At 40.3% G+C, this 18525-nt stretch overlaps 1 protein-coding gene across 6 annotated transcripts in view; it reads left to right on the forward strand.

The window, feature by feature from the left end:
* The window catches only part of ITPR2 (inositol 1,4,5-trisphosphate receptor type 2), a 275621-nt gene that overhangs the window by 112965 nt on the left and 144131 nt on the right, over positions 1–18525 (forward strand). For all 6 annotated transcript variants that reach the window (XM_072041998.1, XM_005022980.5, XM_038177656.2 and 3 more), the window contains 7 exons: positions 216–381; positions 5049–5222; positions 9323–9412; positions 9542–9667; positions 11036–11158; positions 12346–12546; positions 17991–18242. In XM_072041998.1, coding sequence (XP_071898099.1) covers positions 216–381; positions 5049–5222; positions 9323–9412; positions 9542–9667; positions 11036–11158; positions 12346–12546; positions 17991–18242 — 1132 coding nt within the window. The remainder of the gene's footprint in view (positions 1–215; positions 382–5048; positions 5223–9322; positions 9413–9541; positions 9668–11035; positions 11159–12345; positions 12547–17990; positions 18243–18525) is intronic.

An 18525-nucleotide genomic window follows, 5' to 3' on the forward strand; every position in this document is an offset into this window, starting at 1 on the left:
TTCTACTACAAGATTGCCAAAACAGCATCCAACCATACGATTGAAGTCCTTATAAAAAACATTAAAGGGATGTTAATAATTTACATCCCACAGCATATTAGATTTGGTTTTAAGAGCTCTGTCAAATGAAGATTGTATGTGCAGGCATATTTATGTCAAAAGCTTTTACTTTACTTACTTTATTTGGTCTTTTTTCCCCCCTATTTCTGTTGTAGAAAAGAAAAGAACGCAGTTCAGCTTGATGATGAAGGGGGCAGAACTTTTTTACGGGTCCTCATTCACCTTATCATGCACGACTACCCTCCTTTGCTCTCAGGTGCTCTGCATCTGCTCTTTAAGCACTTTAGCCAGAGAGCAGAAGTTCTGCAAGCATTTAAACAGGTACGGATGGGCATGGTATTATTTCGGGGAATTGTGAGGAAAGTATTTCCAAAGGCTGCTTTTCTTACCTGAATTGCTGTTTGTAGCTTGATAATGCTGAAAGGACTTTTAAGAAAAGTCATAGAATCACAGAATCATCTAGGTTGGAAGAGACCTCCAAGATCACGTAGTCCAACCTCTGACCTAACACTAACAAGTCCTCCACTAAACCATACCACTAAGCTCTACATCTAAATGTCTTTTAAAGACCTCCAGGGTTGGTTGGTGACTCAACCACTTCCCTGGGCAGCCCATTCCAATGCCTAACAACCCTTTCAGTAAAGAAGTTCTTCCTAATATCCAACCTAAACCTCCCCTGGTACAACTTTAGCCCATTCCCCCTCACACTGTTGCCAGGCACATGGGAGAATAGACCAACCCCCATCTCGCTACAGCCTCCTTTAAGGTACCTATAGAGAGCAATAAGGTCGTCCCTGAGCCTCTTCTTCTCCAGGCTGACAAATCCCAGCCGCTCCTCATAAGACTTGTTCTCCATTCCCCTCACCAGCTTCCTTGCCCTTCTGTGGACTGTCTCAAGCACCTCGATGTCCTTCTTGTAGTGAGGGGCCCAAAACTGAACACAGTACTCAAGGTGCAGCCTCACCAGAGCTGAATACAGGGGGACAATCACTTCCCTAGCCCTGCTGGCCACCCTGCTTCTTATACAAGCCAGGATGCTGTTGGCCTTCTTGGCCACCTGAGCACACTGCTGGCTCATATTCAGCTGACTATCAACCAGTACTCCCAGGTCCTTCTCTGCCAGGCAGCTTTCCAACCACTCATCTCCCAGCCTGTAGCTCTGCTTGGGGTTGTTGCGCCCCAGGTGCAGGACCCGGCACTTGGCCTTGTTGAACTTCATACAGTTGGCCTCAGCCCATTGGTGCAGCCTATCCAGATCCTCCTGCAGAGCTTTCCTACCCTCGAGTAGATCGACACATGCACCTAACTTGGTGTTGTCTGCGAACTTACTGAGGGTGCACTCAATCCCCTCATCCAGATCATTGATGAAGATATTAAAGAGAACTGGCCCCAGTACTGAGCCCTGGGGGATGCCACTAGTGACCGGCCTCCAACTGGATTTGACTCCATTCACCACAACTCTTTGGGCCTGGCTATCCAGACAGTTTTTAACCCATATGCCAGTCCAAGCCATGAGCAGCCAGTTTCTTGAGGATAATGCTGTGGGGAACAGTGTCAAAGGCCTTACTGAAGTCAAGGTAGACCACATCCACAGGCTTTTGCTAATCCACCCAGCGTGTCACTTTATCAATAGGAGGAGATCAGGTTTGTCAAGCAGGACCTGCCTTTCATAAACCCATGCTGACTGGGCCTGATCGCCTGGTTGCCCTGCAAGTGCTGTGTGATGACACTCAAGATAATCTGCTCCATGAGTTTCCCTGGCTCTGAGGTCAAACTGACAGGCCTATAGTTCCCCGGGTCTACCCTTCGGCCCTTCTTGTAGATGGGCGTCACGTTTGCTAGCCAGCAGTTGACTGGGACTTTCTCTGATAGCCAGGACTGTTGATAAATGATGGAAAGCGGCTTGGCCAGCTCCTCTGCCAGTTCTCTCAGTACCCTTGGGTGGATCCCATCCAGCCCCATTGACTTGCATACTTCCAAGTGCTGTAGCAGGTTGCCAAGTGCATGTAGCAGGTTGCCATTATCCTGGTGGATAACGAGGGCCAGATTCTGCTTCCCATCCCCTTCCACCAGCCCAGGGTACTGGGTATCCAGAGAACAACTGGTTTTGCCGCTAAAGACTGAGGCAAAGAAGGCGTTAAGCACCTCAGCCTTTTCCTCATCTTTTGTAACTGTTTACCCCTGCATCCAGTATAGGATGGAGATTCTCCTTAGTCCTCGTTTTTTTGTTGATGTATGTATAAAAACATTTTTTGTTGTCTTTAATGGCAGTAGCCAGATTGAGCTCCAGGTGAGCTTTGGCCTTTCTAATTTTGTCCCTGCACTGCCTCACAACATCCTTATAGTCCTCCTGAGTGGCCTGCCCTCTTTTCCAAAGATTATTAACACTCTTTTTTCTCTTAAGCTCAAGCCACAACTCTGTGTTCAGCCAGGCCGGTCTTCTTCCATGCTGGCTCATCTTTGGGCACATGGGGACAGACCGCTCCTGTGCCACTAAGATTAACTTCTTGAAGAGCGCCCAGCCTTCCTGGACTCTTCTGCCCTTCAGAACCACCTCCTAAGGGACTCTGCCAAACAGAGTCCTGAACAGCTCAAAGTCAACCCTACGGAAGTCCAAGATTGTGGTTTTACTGATCCCCCTCCTGACTTCACCAAGAATGGAGAACTCTACCATTTCGTGGTCACTCTGCCCAAGACAGCTCCTGACCACCACCACATCTCCCACCAGTCCTTCTCTGTTTTTGAAGAGAAGGTCTAGCAGGGCACCTCCCAGGGTAGCCTCACTAACCAGCTGTGTCAGGAAGCTCTCTTCCCACTCAACAGAAACCTCCTAGACTGCTTTCTCTGGGCTGTGTTGTGTTTCCAGGATATGTCAGGGAAGTTGAAGTCCCCCACAAGAACAAGCGCCGACGATTTCGCAGCTTCTGTCAGTCTCCTCATTCTGGTTCGGTGGTCTATAACAGACCGCCACCAGGATGTTTGCCTTGTTGGCCTTCCCACTGATCCTAACCCGCAGGGATTCAACCTTATCATTCCCAGCCTCAAGTTCCCCAACATCAAAACTCTCTCTGATATAGAGAGCCACACCACCACCCCTTCTGTGCTGCCAGTCCCTTCTGAAGAGCCTATAGCCAGACATTGCAGCACTCCAGTCATGAGAGTGGTCCCACCACATTTCCCAATTAAGTCCCAATTAAGCAGAGATTTTCTTGTTGTTAGAGTTGAATATATGTGCTGGTGTATATTCTAGTTGTGCACCCGCTATTGAAAATGTATGTCGGTGGTGACATCTAGGACACACGTATCCCACAGTGAGACTTATTGTAGTGATCCTTCAGAGACTGAGATAGTAGCTTGTGTTCTGCAAACCATTTACCTGTGTCAGCAACAAGATTTTCCTGTCTTCAGGACTACCTAAGCTGTGTGTGAAGCTTTGTTGCTATAAATGCAATATTTTCAATTCTAGTTCTAATTCAGGCGTCCTTGCATTGTGCATGATACAGACACGCCCAAATAACAGAAAGTGAGTAATACAGCCAAGCCTGTTTTCAGCTTTTACTCTTTCTGGCTGATAATGTTCCATGTGCGTACTCCATGTGTCAGGGGATTAGTACTGGGAAATCTGATGTCATGGGGCTAGATGACAGAGACATCTCTGTTAAGTAACCCTATAATATATGTTGTTAAGACCATCTGATGCTTATTTCAGGAGTTTGCTAGCATGTTGTCTTATTGTTATGTAAGATGTGGAGGTTTCTCTTGTTTAAAAACAGATGAATGATAAAGACCTGGAAAGCTTTTGTTTAATTTTTTTTTAATTTTTTTTTTTGCAATGTACTATAACAGCCTCTTACCTGGATGTTAAAGTTAGGCCTTGCTGGTTAAGGTGCATAAATAGCTTTTATTATGAGGTAATTTGAGAAGCTTTACATGTTTTCACGTAGGAAGGAGAAGGCTGATTGGCAAATACACAGAAAAGACTACAGAGACCATGAAATACGAGTATTTGTGGATGAGCAGCATTCATAAATTCTGCAAAATAATGAATTGTACCGGACTAAGAGAAGATGATGAAAACTTAATGTAGCAAAATAGTTAATATTTGCCTGCAAGTGATTTTTAATTTCCCTATCAGTGTTCCTATCTGCGATGTGACTATACACTTTAAAATAAGTGTAAATTCTTAATAGTGCCTATTGATTTATTGTACAGATTGTTGTTATTTTGTTGGTACGTTATCTTAATTAATAATCTTGGGAGAACAAAGACCATTAGAAAGAAAGGAAATGTGTAAATCGTGCTAAATCAAGAACTAGAAATAATAATGAAAATAAAGAACAGATAATTTCAGCAGTACAAAAAATGAAAGTGAGATAAAGAGGCATCCACTCAGATGGTGAGAAACTGTCTGAACTTGAACATCAGTTTGTGAGCTATTCAGACAGGTTTTTTTGATCTGCTCTAACAGTGCTAAAGGTACGATATTTATCAGTATTTGATTATGGTGATGTAGGTGATCATTGAAGTTGCTGGCCATTCTCACTTTTCTTTGGATGTCCTGATTCCTTGTCATATAATCTTTTTTCTTTTTTCCTTTTCTTATGAAGTACAATGCTGATTGGATAAGATATTTCTAATTGTGTTGTTTTAATACCATGAGGATCATAACCATAGCGTCAAAGCTAACTCTGCTGAGAGCTCAGGGGCTTGTATACATGTACTTGTGCTGAAAATGTTTTGCAGCATATTAAAGGAGGGAGAATGCTGTGAGTGTTACAGCTATTCTGCTTTGGGCAACCACAGCTCTGTTAAAGGTTTTTAGTGAATGGAGGCTAAAAAGACTGTTTGTGCCATGTTTCAGTTTCACAGGGAAGGTTGCAAAAAACATCTGAAAAGAGGGACTTAAAATGGAAACTGGCAAGCAAATTTCCTAGGTGTAAGTGCTGGTGCTAGTGCTATAATAGCTTTACAATTTACTGTATTTCCAGGTTCAGTTGCTGGTGTCTAATCAAGATGTTGATAACTACAAGCAAATCAAGGCTGATCTTGATCAGCTACGTCTGACTGTAGAAAAATCAGAACTGTGGGTTGAAAAAAACAGTACTTATGAGAGTGGAGATGTGGGCGATAATCAGACCAAAGCAGGAGAAGAGCCAATAGAGGTGAGTTTAAAGCCTTTGCTGCTAGAATTGTTTTGATATGAATGTGTAGTTTGATGAACAACTGCAAACTAGTGATCTGGTTAATCAATATAGCAAAAGCAAGAATAATTAGTATTCTGGCTGACCTTTAGGATTAGACAGAGTAGAAGATAAAACTTCTTTCACCAGTGTGGTGAATGTTCTCTCCTGCTCTTTTCACTAACTGCATTCTTATGTTACAAAGCTGTCTTCCTTAATGTCTCGCAAGCAAGACATAGTATATGGCATCACCCTGTAACCATGGAAGTCATCTAAGGATCACGTGTTGGCTGTTGTGTTGACTTGCTAGAAGAAAGAATAGGCAGTATTTGTTCCTACAGCTAGGAAAGACAAGCACAATCAAGCCCATGTTTTTCAAACATATGAGTAAGCCTCACGTTAAGGGGTGTAGCTGATTAACCATTATGGGCCTGGTTGGATTCAGGGTACTGAACTATCACAATCACAGATTTCACCAATAACACATTAACCATTAGGGGTCCAGTTAGATTCACCAATAATGCATTAACTGTTAGAGGTCTGGTTGGATTCAGAACACTGAATTATCATGGTCACGGATTCACCAATAACATATAACCACCCTTACCCTAGTCACACTTAATGAGAGCTATAACAATGCAATCAAGTGTGATTTATTACAGCAACAGGTACTTTGGATTGCTGGCAATAGTGACTGTCTGCAAAAGCAAGCTAGCATGCATGAAATACACAGGTGTTACAGGTGCACAGCCTAGAAATTAATGCATTAAAAGGATCAAAGCCTCTAGAAAGATTTATCACCAAGTGTTCAAATCTCACCCAAAGGCGTCCCAATGGGGGGGAGAGGCTCAGCTCATCAACTGGTCCTAGGAGTCAGAGGGTCCTAAGGATGTTGTATTCCCTCAGGATAGCATCTTCCCTAACATCTTCCTCTCTCTTAGGCCAATTTATATTATTTTCTATCTTTTAGGTGGAGCTTGAGTGGCTCTAGTCAAGCATATCTTAGTTGTGATTGGTGAAAAGTTCTCCTATCTCCATTTAAAGTAATAGGCTCTGAGAAATTCAGAGCACATGCTCAGTGAGGGGTGGTCACACCTTGGAGGTGGGTAGCTTTTGGGATGGAGGTGTGTTTTGGTATTATAATGATTTTATAATGAGCAAAAAGTGCACTAGGGTACAGCATTTGTCAAAACATGACAGGTCCTTGGCTTAGGGTAGCAAAAAGTGCAGCTTATTGGTCTCGGTGTGCACAAGAACAATTGAGTCCTCACCTGGTTACAGAGCCTCGCCGTGGTGTCTCCACTCCACTCTATGCTCCGTACTGTTCCTTAGAGCTAGCACACCAGGTTTCCCCAGCGCGATAGCATCTAAGGTTGGAAGCCTAGGGAATGCTCAGGTAATGCAGCTATGCCCTACCCTGAAAGCCTCTTCAATGCTGTACATTTTCTTTAACATGTGAATGTTAGTTTTATTTTCCTAGTTATTCCAGGCAATTACACCACAGTATGAAGCAAGTGACTAGATGCAAGCAGATAAATATCCCTGTAAGATCCCATGCGTTTTTGGAATGGGTCCTGAGTATTTGGTACTGATCATGATGAGCATTAGGTCCTTAGGAAACATGCTCCTTTAGTGTGTGCTGCTTATTTTATCTCAAACAATGTTGAAGTGTGCATAAGGGCTTCAATTACATTTCAGGACAATCGTATGTTAAGCGCACATTTTTGTCCTCATATTGCAAGATTAATGTAAGGATTAAAAAAAAAAATCCTCTCTCTATATTTTTTTTGCCCTTGGGCTTTTGAATCTTTTTGGGTCATTTTTCGGGTCAAGGGCTAGAGACTTGTTTTTTTGTTTTGTTTTGTTTTTTAAATACAGTCACATGACTCCAGAAGTTTTAGGACAGTGGCCCTGTTCTTCTAAATAAAGTATCCACAACACAAGATTTTACAGCCATGCAAGATCATTTTGGTAGAAGTGGAGACCAGAATTACAGGAAAGAGTGTTAGGACTTAGGACAGACATGAACTAGACACTGCATAGCATTAGGAAGAAATGCTGAAATTGATCCCACATAACTGAGCCTTGCTTTGGAAAGGAAAAGTAGATAAAACCTGTTTGCTTGGGTGTCTCTAGTAAGGATGTTAAGAGTCTATGCATACCCTGGACTAAACAAAGTGTGGTCTTTACTGTCCTGTCACTGGAGGATGTGTTGGTGGTGTAGCACCAGAAACATAGAGTAGAAATATACACTCTCAGTAAAAGGACTCAAAGGTGAAACTGGAATACAGTCCAGTGAAACTTAACAGAACTTCCCACCTTCAAAATCTGGTAAGAAAGTTCAGAGAGGTTTCAAATGGTATAAACTTTAAGCTCCCTCAAGTGTTCAGTGTTCCTTGCTTGCCTTCTGTGCTGGTCTTTGGTAGATTGCCTTGCTCGTGGAAGTGTTTTAAACATCTCCTGAATCACAGAATCACAGAATTTCTAGGTTGGAAGAGACCTCAAGATCATCGAGTCCAACCTCTAACCTAACACTAACAGTCCCCACTAAACCATATCCCTAAGCTCTACATCTAAAGCTCTACATACACCTAAGCTCTACATCAAGCAACATACCTTGGTTGAGATTTTGAACTGAAGCCTGCGAATGCTCCTCACTCCCCTGTTAAATAAATATAGCCCATGGAAGGCAGAACTGTGCTGCCTTGATGCAGATTATTTCCTCGCATTGTGCTGAATTGAATGAGACTATGTCAGCAGTGGGGAACTGCTCAGACTAAATGCTAGAACCTGGGTCTTTGTTTTTAGGCTGTTAAAACAAAACAATCTTAAAACTGCTGCAGAGTGATATCCTGGTTGCCTGTGAACTTTATGAATCAAGAAAGTATTTTTTTTTCCAGAAAATCCTGTATACTAAAGGTGAAAGAGAGAGATTCTCAGAAAAGAACCTTTCTCAGTGACTTAAGCTCTATGACTTCCTGTCCCCTGTGGAAAAGCGTGACAGAGAATGTCTATCATGGGGCGTAACAAGGCAAGATATGCTACTGAGTGTCTCTGGTATCCCAGTAGTGTGATTATCTTTTGATAACTAAGCCCCTGGAATACTATTACTGGTTCAATAAACAGGTTTTTATTTTGTTAGGAAAAAGGGATGAATTCAGCAGTTTAATGCTGATCAGCATTTCCAGATAAGACGCATAGTTCACATGGATTATAAAACTACTTTGATTGAGGAAGAAGGCTGATAAAAGTAACAGGTAGATTAATCTTGGTTAACCCACAGTCCCAGAACAGAAAAGAGTGGTTAATTATAGCTAAGAGTCTGAAATATCTTCCAAAGCATTGATTCAAACGGCTAGAGAGAAGGCAGAATGCATACTAACAACCTAAACAAATAAAGATCCACTGTTGTTGCATAGATCAACATGACCATGCTGAACAGCAGTGCTGACACCGTTATAAACAGTTTCCATGGCTAAGTGGTTCAGCTGTTCTTGCCTAGCTTGAAATTTAGTCCAGATGGAATTTCTAGAACTCCTAATCTTCACAATCAACTAAGAAAGTCCAGAGAGGGGTTTCAGATGACAAAAACATTCAGATTGTTGTGCATGTGTCTTTTTTAGCATTATTCCATTTCCTAAAACATTAGGAAGTTTGAGAATACAATGAAATTTGAAAACGCACGTTTTTGGGCAGTGGTGGCTATCCAAATACTGTTACAGTTCCCATTCTCATAGTGCATGAATTCCTTGTTGATTCCATTCATTTACATTCCATGTCTGGTCAATGTTTTAAGGACATGTTATTTTTTTAGGAGAATCAGAAGCATGAAGATGTAGAATAATTGTTTCAAATCATGTTGGAAATATGAAACAAGAGAAGGATTCTTGAATGTGAATCTTTTAAATCACTGAACAGTAACTGGTGGATAGTTATTGAAGAGTCTTTTTCTTTATCATCTATGTTATGTCTGTGCCCTGTGAGGTGTTGTGATGTTGTTTCTTCACTTGTTGCTCTGTATAATTAGTTCATGTTGAGAAAATTGCAGTAGATCAGCTTTTGTTATATGTTCTTTGTTACAGGAGTCAAATATTTTGAGTCCAATAGAGGATGGAACCAAAAAACCCCAGATAGACAGCAATAAAAGCAATAACTACAACATTGTTAAAGAGGTTGGTATATTTGCCAAGAAACTTGCTTGCAATACTTGTGATAAGAAGATTCAGTAATTGTTTTAAAATATTTTGTGTTTTTATCTAATATGTCATCTTTCTTTTTTTTGCATACATATTTATGTATAGATTTTGATTCGACTCAGCAAACTTTGTATTCAGAATAAAAAGTGTCGAAATCAGCAGCAGCGCTTGCTGAAAAATATGGGTGCCCACTTGGTAGTCTTGGACCTTCTGCAGATACCCTATGAAAAGGTTAGTCTGATAATTTTGTTGGTTAAGGACATGAACTCAGTAAAGAGAAATGCCTCAAAAGGTCCAAAAATCAACTTGAAAAATTCTCCTTGCCAAATTTAGTGAACCGTAGCACAAATGTTGTGTCACAAAATGGTGTTGCTGTTTACTCTCCCTTAATAGTAGTGGGTTTGGGATCGGGATTGAGTTTAAATATGGGTGTCGACAAAGAATATATTTTACTAAGAGTTAATGTTGACTACCTAAGGTTCCTGGATGTCAGAGTGCTGTCATCCCATTCCTGTAATGGGCATTCCTTTGAACTGCAGACACTGTACAGTTAGAAATTACAATTCAGTGGAGCTCCTGGCAGCGTATCTAAATTCCACTGTTAGATACTAATATGAATGTTATTCTAAGTACATAAGACGAACACATAAGCTTTCAAGGACCAAGTCTGAAATCATTTCAGTGTTTCTGTAGTGGCAAGCCTCCAGCCTACTTCCATCTGTAGGCTTTTCATAAGACTTCGCCATTTTGTACTGATTTTGTGGTAGTGAGCAAACAAGTGAATGATCTAGATAACTTTTTTGAGAAGCACATCTATCTAGTTCTTATGTGAAGCATTGGAAGGAGATAAAAGCTCCTGTGGGCTGTGTGTTCCTGAGTGTTATATACTAATGTTATGATAGAGACACTAGGTTCAGCTTTCTTCAGTAAAATAATAGTGCTTGTTGATAATGGTGGTTTATTACATCATGGTTAGAATATTATATGAGGGGAATATAAAATCGGGATGAAACCAGACATATATGTTTGTGTGGGATGTATATGTGACCATGAGTGTAGGTGCACACACACGCACATATACGTGTATTTTGTATGTAGCTATATAAAAGCCAAAGCTTTTCAGAAGCCTGAAATCAGTGCAGACTAGACAATGTTTTTGAAAATCAAGCCACTTACTGCTTTTTTTTTTAATGAGGAAATGATAAACGTGCACTAGGAAATCTTGCTTTGAGATCAGTACCTTTAATATCTTGCAGTTATTACTTAAAAAAAAAAATAAATTAATAGTGTGCTCCAGAAATTCATAGAACAGTAACTACAGGGTAAGCCACGAGACCCAAGGCTAAGAAAACTGAATGGAATGAATTGGAAGCTTTAATGTTTGTGCCGTTACCTGTGACTCCCTATAGTTAAGTAGATTCAGAGTAAAGTATAGTCAGTAATGGACTCTAAAGGAAACTGTATCAGTGGCTTTTACCAAAGGGAGAATTCCTGGCCTGTAAAGAGTCAGGAGATTTGTTTTGCTCCTGGCTGAATTCACACTGTGCAGATATAACAGGTATGTTAAGGTACATCCAGGTAATGCATTCTCTTTCTCAGAGCGATGAAAAGATGAATGAAGTTATGAATCTAGCCCACACTTTTCTTCAGAATTTCTGCCGAGGAAATCCTCAGAATCAAGTTCTCCTCCACAAAAATCTCAATTTATTCTTAACTCCAGGGGTAAGTATTTCATTTTAAATAGAATGCTATAAATGGAAGTAAATTTAGGCTCACTGAAAAATGACAGTGCTAAATAAATAATTTAATTAAAATTATGCCTTCTCTGTCTTCTGTCTCCTGTCTTTTCTCTGTTATCATTGCCCTCTATTTCATTGTTTTCAGTGTTGCTGTTTTAAAAGTGGAAAACAGTATTACCTATGGGGTTTATTGGAAGTACCTATTAACATGTGTCACATCATCACATTGTGTGTAGCTTGACTGTGATAATTTATTAGGATGAGTTAACTTACATCTGGACCGTAATTCAGGGAATAAGATGCTGTGACTGCTTCCATGAGGCTTGTGTGATTGCAGAATCTGACCCATGTTTTTGGTGATGATGATTAAAAATGAGTTCTATACATGTCTCTGTATGTGTGTGTTTACAGATCTGGCCATACAGAATAACATCTCCCTCAATGGCAGATCTACTGAGCATAATATGTTTTTATTAGAGAAAGTATAAATATTAGGACTGTAGACCTCTGACTTGTTTGTATTACTTGAGGAAACATTTGTTTTGTTATTTTTTATTTATGCCTTTTTGTGAAGTTAGTGAGGGCTGCTGCCCTGACTGTGATGGAGACTAGATCTCATATTCCATCTTATCCAACACTAACACTTAATTCAGGTGCCAAGTATGGAGCCTTCTTGCACTTTCTCATATTTGTTCTTTGGAAGCTAGTTTTCTGGTCAGCTCAGTTACTGTGCTTTTGTTTATGTTGTGGCACAAACTCAATGTGTTTGAATCATCTCCTTATACTTTGATGATTTGAAACAGCAGTGTGTGCTCCAGGAGCACACCTGACTCTCACAAGCATTTGGAGCAAGTTTGAAGTAAAAGTTTGCAGAGTGCATGCTGTCTGGATGTGCTCTAGCCGTGTACTGTATGTATGTCTTCACCTTTCATGTGGGCATATATTTTGCTTATGCCTACTTAGGACATTTTGGAGTCATAAGAAAGTGTGGAGAAATGTTATCGTAAAATCCAGAAAGGAAAGTAACCTTAAGGTTACTGGTTAATATCTGGGCTGGTGCACACTATATTCTTTCAGTCTCCTTTTACCAGTATGCCTTTCTCCAGCCTAGAGCTCTGTGTATTTCTCAAGCTCAGAATAAATCTGCGGTTTCAATTTTAATCTGTTTAGCTTCTGGAAGCTGAAACCATGCGGCACATCTTCATGAATAACTACCTTCTTTGTAATGAAATCAGTGAGAGGGTGGTGCAGCATTTTGTACACTGCATTGAGACCCATGGTCGTCATGTGGAATACTTGCGTTTCCTGCAGACCATTGTGAAAGCAGATGGCAAATACGTGAAAAAATGCCAGGACATGGTAATGACAGAGGTAAGTTAATGCTTCATATTTTAATTGTTCACATGATGTCTTTTTAACACATTAGTATTTTGAGGTTGCTTTCTTTGCTCTTAATACTAATGGGATAAAATGGCATCATAGCTTTAGAATTTTAACTGGTATCATAAATAATATTTTAGCAGATGTTTTAGGGATTTAGTCTAATTTTGTAAGGCTATCTGTATAGCTACTAGAAAGAAAACATGGGCGTTATCATGGTGATACAGAGATGTCTATTTGCAGAAGATGTAGCATGTAAATCTGAGTTACATAAACCTTCATTTTCCTGTAGTGTATCTTAGGATCCCATCTACATGCCCAGCTTAAAATATTGTGGTACTATTTTACTGTATAACAGGCTCTTACCTCTATCAATTTGTCTTAAGTGGTATTGTAGACTGCTTTTTTACTGTGTAACCATATAATGATTCTACCTACTAGTTTCTGCTTTTGTTTATAATGTTGTAATTCTGGAACATTTCTGCTAGAGTTAGTAGAACTACTCCAACTAGCTAAATTTGGATTCTGACCTGATAAATTCACAGAGTGGTTCGTAGACAAACCTTTATGCCAGTAATATTACTAAGGAAATACCCAATTGACTTCTTTGCAAGTAGGATTTGATATATAGTGTGCATGATAAATGAAGTCTTCAACTTGCAGACTCTTATGCATTTAACCGTAATTATGTTAAAAGTTCAATGAGATTAATAAAGTGGGGAAAATTGAAAATGGTAAAAAGCCAACGTAGGTTCACAGTAACAAACACTTTTCTTTACTTTTCAAAGTGCATTTGCTTTTTTCAAAGTGTATCTTCAGAAAGAAAACAGAGAAAAGCTGTAGTTCGTGTATGAGCAGAATTAAAACCTGCTGAAATTTCATTCCACAGCAACATAGAGGAAAAACTTCTAATTAAGAAAATAAAGCTTCAGCCTACATGGATAACCTTTAATGAAATCCACCTCAACCTTTTCAATTTGACTGAAGTGTTTTAAAATGTAATATCAATTAGAAGGCTTTGATTTACATAATTCAAATAGTTCTTGTGCCTCAGTGCTTTTAGATATTGCCCCATCCACCTCGGCTTCTTGCAGATTTTTACTTTCTCATAAACACAGTTATGAGATTTTTCTCAATTTAAATACCTTTTGTTACTGATATATAATAGCACAAAGATAAGTTGTCATATTACGTTTTCAAGCTGACTGCATGATGAAAATCAAAATCAACTTGGATGTGACATTTACATCATGAATTCTGCAGGTATTTAGCAGAGAGGAGGGAACACCCTTATTTTGATGAAAGAAGGTAATATGATGACTTGCTTGAAAAAATGTAGGAAATTACAGTTAAGCAATCATGATTTGTTAGAAAAGAATGATAATAGTAAAAATTGAATGGTATTGGAATGGCTTGGCAATGTAACAAAAACAGTGTAGTGTAATGGTTGAAACTGAGAAGTCAGGACAGCTTGTAAGCAGACAGCTGAGATGTACTTTGTGACCTTAAATAATCAATGGGATAGCAGACTTTTCTATTATCCTTAGTATTCCAGACTGATACATTGTGTAGCATCAACAGTTCTGATGCTGGCCAGCCTTCCTTATACTTGAAAAGAATTCTTAACTCCTTTAACTTAGTTCATGGAGCTCAGTGAGAACTTTCTCTGTCTAGCAACAGATACTTGTTTTCCTTTTCTGTTTTTAGAAACAGAATTGTTTCTTTTTAGGTCAATGTTTGGATTCCCTTTGCAAGTTGAATTTAAAAGTGGATAAGTTGGGGAAAGACAATGGCATCTTCTTCTTTACTTGCACTTTAGATTATTACTTTGTCCCCTTAGCTCTTTCTGCGATGTTGCAACATTGTCTGCTGTGGTTTGTGATTCCTCACATTCAGTATGTTGCAAGTTTGCTGTGCATCATCATATTTCACAAACTCAATATCCCCTGGTATTTCTTACTCATTCATCAGTGATAAGTACATGAAAGGATGAGGGATCAACTTGACTTGCCCTTTTATCAGGCAATACTGGAAGAGATATGTCAGGGTTTGACATAAGATTGTAACTCTGAGGAAACCTGGGAAGATTCATCTTCCCTCTCCTCTGTGCAAAACCTAAATAAGTGGAAAACATACAGGAATGTGGTGGTCAACTTGAAAGTGACAAAACATCTACCTTCCCAGAAGGTTTGCTGTAGATTTTTTATTATTTTGTGTTTGAAATGTCTTAAGAGCATAGTACTCCAGACATGAGTATTAAATTATAGGATAGGTCAATTTTCCAACATTTTGAATACTGTTATTTGCCCCATTTCCTTTTTTTTCATTGAGTGCAAATTAAAAATGTTTTTCTGTTCTGTGGATTGTCCAGAAAATGTCTATTTTGAAAAGTCAGACTGGAAACATTTTAAAAATCCAAGGATAAAAAGAGGAATAGGAATTGCACGAACAACTGAAATCATAATTTTCTATCAAAATGACAAAGTAAAAATATGAAAGCAATGAGGAAAACACAGTCCACACAGTGTAAATTCAAAAACTGAAATTTTGTGACACTGGAAAATGTAATGAATTGTTTCTTGAATGTTGCTACTTCTCAGTTCCTGTGGGAGACTAATTTTCATTCCTGCTGTTGCTGCTTTCTTATTTCTTTACAGCTCTACCAACTTTTATTTCTACCCTTGAATTCAGTAAGCTAGGATTTTATGTCACCTGTGGACTTGGATATGTCAAATGCCTTATTTGCAAAATAGTATGGCTGTTGTGCTGCCAAGTTGTATTCTGTATTAGAAAGGGTTTATGGGAACTTACTAACACCTTCAATGAGAGTTCACTATGTTTAAAAGGAAAGTGATGGAGAGCAGATATGTCTGTGGCTCCACACAAACTCACAGAGCAGTACTGCCAGTAGGTAAATTCATAGAATCATAGAATATTCCAAGTTGGAAGGGACCCACAAGAATCATAGAGTCCAACTCTTGGCACCACACAGGTCTACCCAAAAATTCAGACCATGTGACTAAAAGCATAGTCCAAGCACTTCTTAAACTCTGACAGGCTTGGTGCTATGACTGCTTCCCTGGGGAGCCTGTTCCAGTGCACGACAACCCTCTCAGTGAAGAACCTCTTCCTGATATCCAGCCTGAACCTCCCCATCACAGCTTGACACCATTCCCGCAGGTCCTATCGCTGGTCACTAAAGAGAATAGATTGGCATCTGCCCCTCCATTCCCCTTGTGAGGAAGTTGTAGACTGTGATGAGGTCTCCCCTCAGCCTCCTCTTTTCCAGGCTGAACAGGCCAAGTGACCTCAGCCACTCCTCATACGTCTTCCCCTCTAGGTCCTTCACCATCTTCATAGCCCTCCTCTGGACACTCTCCAACAGTTTTACATCCTTTTTGTATTCTGGTGCCCAGAATTGCACGCAGTACTCAAGGTGAGGCTGCATAGCGCAGAGCAGAGTGGGACAATCCCTTCCCTCGACCGACTAGCAGTGCTGTGCTTGAAGCACCCCATGATATGGTTGGCCCTCCTGGCTGCCAGGGCACACTGCTGGCTCATATTCAACTTGCTGTCAACCATAACTCCCACATCCCCCTATACGGGGCTGCCCTCCGGCATCTCATCGCCTAGTCTGTACATACAGCCAGGGTTGCCCCGTCCCAGGTGCAGGACATGGCACTTGTTCTTGTTAAACTTCATGTGATTGGTGATTGCCCAGCTCTCCAATCTGTCCAAATCTCTCTGCAAGGCCTTTCCACCATCAACAGAGCCAACAACTCCTCCAAGTTTAGTGTCACCAGCATATTTGCTCAAAACACCTTCTAGTCCTAATCCAAATCGTTTATAAAAGCATTGAAGATGATTGGCCCTAAAATGGAGCCTTGAGGGACCCCACTAGTGACCATCCTCCAGCCTGATGTAGTAGCCCCACGTACCACAACCCTTTGAGCCCTGCCCATCAGCCAATTGCTCATCCATGGGATGATGTTTTTGTTTAGCTGGACATCTTGTCCAGTAGGATCCTATGGGAAACTGTCAAAAGCTTTACTGAAATCCAAAAAAATTACATCAGCTGGACTAGATGGGTGATCTTATCATAAAAGGAAATGAAGTTAATCAAACAAGACCCACACCTCATGAACCCATGTTGGCTGGGACCAATGACTGCATTGTCCCCCTGGTACGCTTCAATAACTTCAAGGACAATCTTCTCCATAATTTTACCAGGCAATGATGTGAGACTGACAGGCCTGTAATTGCCAGGGTCTTCTTTCTTGCCCTTCTTGGAAATTGGTACATTTGCAAGCTTGCAGTCTGCTGGGACCTCTCCAAATTCCCAAGACTGTTGAAAAATAGTTGAGAGAAGTCCTGCAATGATATCAGCCAGCTCTCTAAACACCCTGGGATGAATCCATCTGGACCCATGGACTTGCATGGATCCAGGTGGAGCAGCAAATCCGGCACATGTTCAGGGTTGGTTGGGAGTTTGTCATTCCCACCATCACGGTCCTCCAGCTCAGGGCACCTGGGGTCCCGAAGTCCATCATCAGCATTGAAGATGGAGGCAAAGAAGGCATTAAACATCTCTGCTTTGCCTATGTCCTTGTCTGTGAGGTGACCTTTCCCATCAAGTAGAAGACCTATGTTTTCTCTAGTACTTTTCTTTCTGTTCACATATTCGGCATAGGTGTGTGTGAAGGACGTATGAAACAGTATTAGAGCAAAATTTTTTGTGAGATCTGCTGAAATGGTGCTGCCAACATCCACCTCTGCTCTGGATCCTCTTGAGATGAGCAACGTACTTGTAGCAAAATCAAATATTTGTCACATACACCAGTTCTCTGATAAATGGAAGTGCTGGCATGGCAATGACAGTGTCAAGACTCACCTGCCAAATTTGCACAGTTAGGAAGAGTCATCCTTGTTTCAGATGCTGAGCTCTTCCTAACAAAAGAATGGTTGAATTCTGGGTGAACCACATGCTTTTTGTGTGAAATAGCACATAAGATTTAATTTCTGTACCTCAAGTCCCTACCTGTAAAATAGGGATAATGATGCATCCCAACCTCGTAACAGGAGGTAAGTGTAATTAATTAACTTCAAACAAACGTTGAGATAGTGGGAATAATGAGGATGGCATAATGTCTTAGGTAAACACAGAGTTACATAGAGATTAAACTTCAAGTTCACCTTGCATTAGCTCATTCCTTGTTGAGTTATTCCAGATTTGCACTTATAGTAGATAAGAGCAGAAGTTTGCCTTGGCTATTGTTTTGAAATATGCATTTGGTAAGCCACATCAGACTAATTTATTTTTTTTCCAGAATGCTCTCTCTAGCTAGAGAACCTTTGTGTACTTAAAGGTAGAACTAAACAGTTAAGAAAATGATTGCATTGCAAGGGCACTTAAAGCTTTGTGGTATCTTTTTCAGCTGATAAATGGTGGTGAAGATGTGCTGATATTCTACAATGACAGAGCATCATTTCCAGTTCTACTCCAAATGATGTGTTCAGAGCGAGATCGAGCAGATGAAAGTGGACCTTTAGCATATCACATCACTCTAGTGGAATTGCTAGCAGCTTGTACAGAAGGGAAAAACGTATATACAGAGATCAAGTGCAATTCACTCCTGCCACTGGATGATATAGTGAGAGTGGTGACCCATGATGACTGCATACCTGAGGTAAGACTCACTGAATGATGAAGCAGACTTAGCATTTTTAGAAACTCAGAAAATGTTTTGTTATTTCTAGTATCTTGAAAAGTTAAATATTTGCACAGAAAACAGGCTGGAAAAAGGTGTTGCTTGTTAAGTTGACTAGAAAGGATAGCTAGCATTTTCTCAAAATACTTGTGATCTGTGATTTTCTGCAACTGATTTGTCAAGTTAATATTTTGCCACTGCCACAATTAGTTGACAACTGTGGGGTAACATTCTGGGCACGCTGAAATCAGTGGGAGCTTTG

The sequence above is a fragment of the Anas platyrhynchos genome, chromosome 1 (genome assembly GCF_047663525.1).
Source record: "Anas platyrhynchos isolate ZD024472 breed Pekin duck chromosome 1, IASCAAS_PekinDuck_T2T, whole genome shotgun sequence".
Classification (NCBI taxonomy): Eukaryota; Metazoa; Chordata; class Aves; order Anseriformes; family Anatidae; genus Anas; species Anas platyrhynchos.